Source organism: Engraulis encrasicolus, chromosome 22 (genome assembly GCF_034702125.1).
Source record: "Engraulis encrasicolus isolate BLACKSEA-1 chromosome 22, IST_EnEncr_1.0, whole genome shotgun sequence".
Taxonomy (NCBI): domain Eukaryota; kingdom Metazoa; phylum Chordata; class Actinopteri; order Clupeiformes; family Engraulidae; genus Engraulis; species Engraulis encrasicolus.
In genome coordinates this window covers 46,082,488-46,087,487 of record NC_085878.1, presented here as the reverse complement: position 1 = coordinate 46,087,487, position 5,000 = coordinate 46,082,488, and the positions used below count along the sequence as shown (strand labels likewise).

General features: G+C 46.2%; 1 protein-coding gene across 1 annotated transcript in view; it reads right to left on the bottom strand.

Moving 5' to 3' along the window:
* hcn4 (hyperpolarization activated cyclic nucleotide-gated potassium channel 4) overlaps positions 1-5,000 on the bottom strand; it is a 163,496-nt gene that overhangs the window by 84,238 nt on the left and 74,258 nt on the right. The window contains exon 3 of the mRNA XM_063188289.1: positions 1,028-1,189. Coding sequence (XP_063044359.1) covers positions 1,028-1,189 — 162 coding nt within the window. The remainder of the gene's footprint in view (positions 1-1,027; positions 1,190-5,000) is intronic.

The window sequence follows — 5,000 nt, the reverse complement described above, 5'->3', positions numbered from 1 at the left end:
CTGTCATACTAGGTGCACATACTACCATGCCATAAAACACACACGGCCATATCCCCAACGGCTGCATCTTTTTTCCTCACTGTACTGAATGAGGTGTCTGGTGGAGGGTATTCCCTAATTGCCTAATGGCAGGGAGCGAGAGCCGGGTGGTGGTTGTGGTGGCGGTGGGGTTTCCCCTGTCTGGCTAATGGGTGGCTGGGTAGGAGAGCGCTAACTCCACTGGATCGGACCGGGCGCACGCTGCTATTAGGGAAGAGTATATGGCAGCTGGCTGAGGAAATTGCCGGTAGTTGGCTGATGTTGAGGTGAGATAAGGGTGTAACAAAAAAACCTCCATGTCCATGTCATCTCTCTCTCTCTCTCTCTTTCTTTCTTTCTTTTTTTCTTTCTTTCACTTTCTGACTGTCATTCACACTATCTCTCTGTCTCTATCCCTTTCTCTCTCTCTCTCTCTCTCTCTCTCTCTCTCTCTCTCTCTCTCTCTCGGAGGTCTGGTTTGATGAGAAGACCAGGAAGCGTGTCATTCTCTGAATTCTAAAGAGCTGCAACGCAACACAAAAGGAGGGAAATGTCAGGCGCCGGGAGAGAGAAGGGCTCGGCCGAGAAAATGGATGAATTGGGTAAATGAAGAGAGAAGATGTTTTCATTTGAAAGCTAAGAGATGAGAGGTGGGGAAAAACTACCATTTTCATTGTCCATCTTTCTGAGTCTCTCTCTCGGTCCTGCACTCTCACACTCCTTCTGTCTCTTGCTTTCTCTCTCTCTCTCTCTCTCTCTCTCTCTCTCTCTGAGGCACAGAAGCTGAGGACGGAGGTAATTACCGAGATGTGAAGGCCAGATACTGTCTTGTACTCATGAGAAAAACACACACACACACCCACACACATGCCCACACGCACACACATTCATGAGCAGTATGTTCTAATCTGATGATGACACTACACACACAGACACACAGACAAAGACACACAGACACAAAGACACACAGACACACACACGCTCGCGCATGAACACACAGAGTGCTCACCACCATCTTATTCTTGGCGACCCAGCAGTCCGGGGGGAAGTCCTGCAGCATGGGCACCAGGAACTGGAGGCAGCCGTCCCAGTGGCACAGCAGCAGCATCATGCCGATCAGGTTCACTATGCGCACCATGGCACTGGCCAGGTCATACGTCATGTGGAAGATCTGGTAGAAGACAGACAGAAAGAACATATGATCAAGTTGGACACACAATATACAGTATACATGATCAGGGTCACTATGCGCACCATGGCACTGGCCAGGTCATACGTCATGTGGAAGACCTAGTAGAAGACAGACAGAAAGAACATATGATCAAGTTGGCCCACTGACGTATATATACATGGACAGCGTTCTACTATGGTAATTCCATTCAACGGTTTTGAAGCATCCACGATTGATCTGCGAGGATTCTTCCGCCCTAAATCTCCGCATTCGTTCTTTAGCAAACGCTGAGAACCAGCGCTGATAGGACGGTGAGTGCATTTGACTGTCAATCAAAATAATTCTAACTGTCAATCAAGTCAAGTTCTCAGTGCTCATTGGTCATTTAAAAAATGAAATAGCTATCTGTAGGCTTGTTATAAATGGACGGGAAGAGAGAGAGATAGAGAGAGAGAGAGAGAGAGAGAGAGAGAGAGAGAGAGAGAGAGAGAGAGAGAGAGAGAGAGAGAGAGAGAGAGAGAGTAACTGTGCCAACATTGAAACAGAAAAATGTCTTCAAAGTATTGGCAGTAGGTTGGATATTGTAGTTACTGCAAATTTGACATAACAAGATAAAGGTGTTATGAGACTGATTATGAGGTATTATGCCATTTTCCAGAATAAACTCAATTTTGACAATATATGTAGTTACTGCATTTTGCCTTTGTACGTGTACAGGAAAATGCATGATCAGTTTTCGGATCCACAGCATGGTAGTGACTAAGTCAGGCAACATAACAGAGATGGGGGGGTTCGTGTGGGAGGAATCTGATGACAGCTGACATTGAAAACCACCACAACCATACATTTACACAATTCACTTCTATGTTATAACACGCATCACTTTGTTACATTTCATTTTACAATCCCTGCATCAGGCCATGAAGTTCTGAGCAACAAATCCTGTAGCAATGTGTAACTTTATGTACTTATGTGTGCCGCACAGATGATCTGCACAGTCTTGGAGTTATTGGTACTCTACAAGCAGCACTGTATGTCAGATGCTTGCACACTATACACTGAAAAAAAGGAATTGCAAAACATAATCTATAGGAAAATCTACACAACACTGAAAATAAGGAGTGGTAAAACAAAATCTACAGGAAAATCTAAGTTTTTCAGCCAAACAGTGTCACTAATTCTTTATTACCTTACACAAAGAGGCCATTTTACCAGTTCAGACACATATTTAGGCTGGCTTATGGAACTAACCTCCATCAGGATCCCTAAAAGCAGAGCAGAGAAGCCATTCCAGGAAGCAAACACCAGGAAACAGGTCAGTGGACTCACCCAAACCAAATGCCCTGCTGAGCATGTCAGTGTGTGTGTGTGTGTGCGTGTGTGTGTGTGCATGCGCACGCGTGTTCATGCGCGCGCACGTGTGTGTGTGTGCACGCGCGAGTGCGTGTGTTTGCGTGTGTGTGTCAGTGGACTCACCCAAATGCCTTGCTGCGCCCTAATGTGAGTTGCTTTGCTCTTGCGTGAGTGTGTGTGTGTGCGTGTGCGTGTGTGTGTGTGTATGTGTACTTGTGGGTATCAGTGGACTCACCCAAACCAAAAGCCCTGATGAGTGTGTGCGTGTGTGTGTGCGTGTGTGTGTGTGTGCGTGCACAGGCGCGTGTGTGTGTGCGCGTCTGTGTCTGTGTCAGTGGACTCAGCCAAATGCCCTGCTGTGCCCTAATGTGTATTGCTTTGCTCTTGCACGCACTTGCGTGTGTATGTGTGTGTGTGTGTGTGTGTGTGTGTGTGTGTGTGTGTGTGTGTGTGTGTGTGTGTGTGTGTGTGTGTGTGTGTGTGCGTGCGTGCGTGCGTGTGTCTCAGTAACCCTACTCTGCCCTAATGTGTGCTATTTTGTGCAAGTGCATATTTTGTTTTTTGACTGTGTGCACATGCGTGTGTGCACAGCATACGCCCCATCTTGCCTCCACATCTCCCCTACCCCCAACATTAACACACGCACACGCAGGCATACACACACACACACACACACACGCACACACACACACACACACACACACACACACACACACACACACACACACACACACACACACACACACACACACACACACACACACACACACACACACACGTCGAGGCTCTCTGACCTTCAGGGATGTTCTCTCTGCATAATGCGCCTGCTAGTCCGGCCCCTGCTTGGCTCTGCTCTGCTGCTCTGCTCGGTGTATTAGCGTCGGCTATTGTGACAGGTCAGCCACCAGACCAGGGCTTAACACTAACACACGCCAGGTAGCCAAATGCGGGTGAAAGTCGGCGTTGGCTAGTAGATACCGAAGGTTCACTAGCCATTCTGGCGGGTCCGTCACTATTCTAAATGATGAGGCACCGCATTTTGTAGTTTTTTCCCCCTCGGACCGTCTTTGCTACAAACGCAATGCAATGCGTTTTCGCGAGCCTACAATACCCATGAAGCACCTGTGTCACGTGTCACCTGTGTCTCACGCGCGAGAGGAATCTGATAGAGCTAGTCTTGTGCGGCAGCGAGCTACCGGTCCGGCACATCAGCGCGCGTTTTGGAAATGTCACTGAAAACCTTCACGTGAAAATAAATTAGCGAAGTTCATCTCAACTGACCTGTTTTGGGATCTGTCATTAGTACAATGCATAGTAGTGGACATTAAAATGACCAAGGCGAGAGGAGAACACCTGAGTCTTGTGAAAGTCTTGAGACTAATCAGCGCAGTGATAAGACAAGGACACATGTGGCATTAATAATGTTCGGTTTAAATCATTTCCTGATTTGCCTGTATGTCTTCATACCTTAATATTCCTCCATGTTTCTTGTGCCGTTGTTCCCGACTGTCAAACGGGGCTTAAACAACGCGCAGTAGTAGCCTTCCAGACCGCACAAAATCATGTCCCATGTCCCTTCGCATGTGCCCATCTTGCCTCGCGTCCGTTTATGTTTTAAACAACTCAATATTAAACGGAATGAAAGGAAGTCGTAACTCCTTCTGTAGTTACCGGCTGCATATGTGTGTGCCTTCTAGTGGATAGCCTATTTTTATGAGAAAATATTCCAGAAGAGGTGTTATTCCACATCCACGACCGAGGACATGCAAAGCTTGGCAATGACTTTGCACTATCTACTTTGCGCATCGAAAGTGCCCTTCAGATCAAAGACGGAAATATTTTGCTCTCATGTAGCTTACATTTGTGCCCTTCCACAACACTGTGCTTGGTGTTTCTGCACGGCTATGCCATTCCTCAGATAAGTTAATCTGTTCTTATAGCATGTATGCATGCATGGACCAGTTAATAACAATTCTATTTATTAGGCCCTATATTATATTATATTATATTATATTATATTATATTATATTATATTATATTATATTGTATTATGTTATATTATGTTATATTATGTTATATTATCCTACATTACATTATTACAGCCTATTATATAATTCATTAAAGCTGCTATGATGGCGAAGGAAATTATGGCTAGTGAAAAGGCCCAATGGCTAGTGAGTCAGGAAAACCACTAGCCAAAATGGCTGGTAAGCGAAAAAGTTAGTGTAAAGCACTGCACCAGCCCCCACAACAACAAGTCTCTCTCTCGCCCTCTCTCTTTCTCTCTCTCTCTCGCACGCACGCATGCACGCACACACACACACAGCCCCATGCACCTTAATATCTTTGTGGGGCGCTCCCACTGACTTCCATTCAAATTAACCCTAACATTTGGGCCCCACATGGAGCGAGGGCCTGACCTTGTTGTTGTGCTCCAATAGCAGTGGCCTCATGAAAG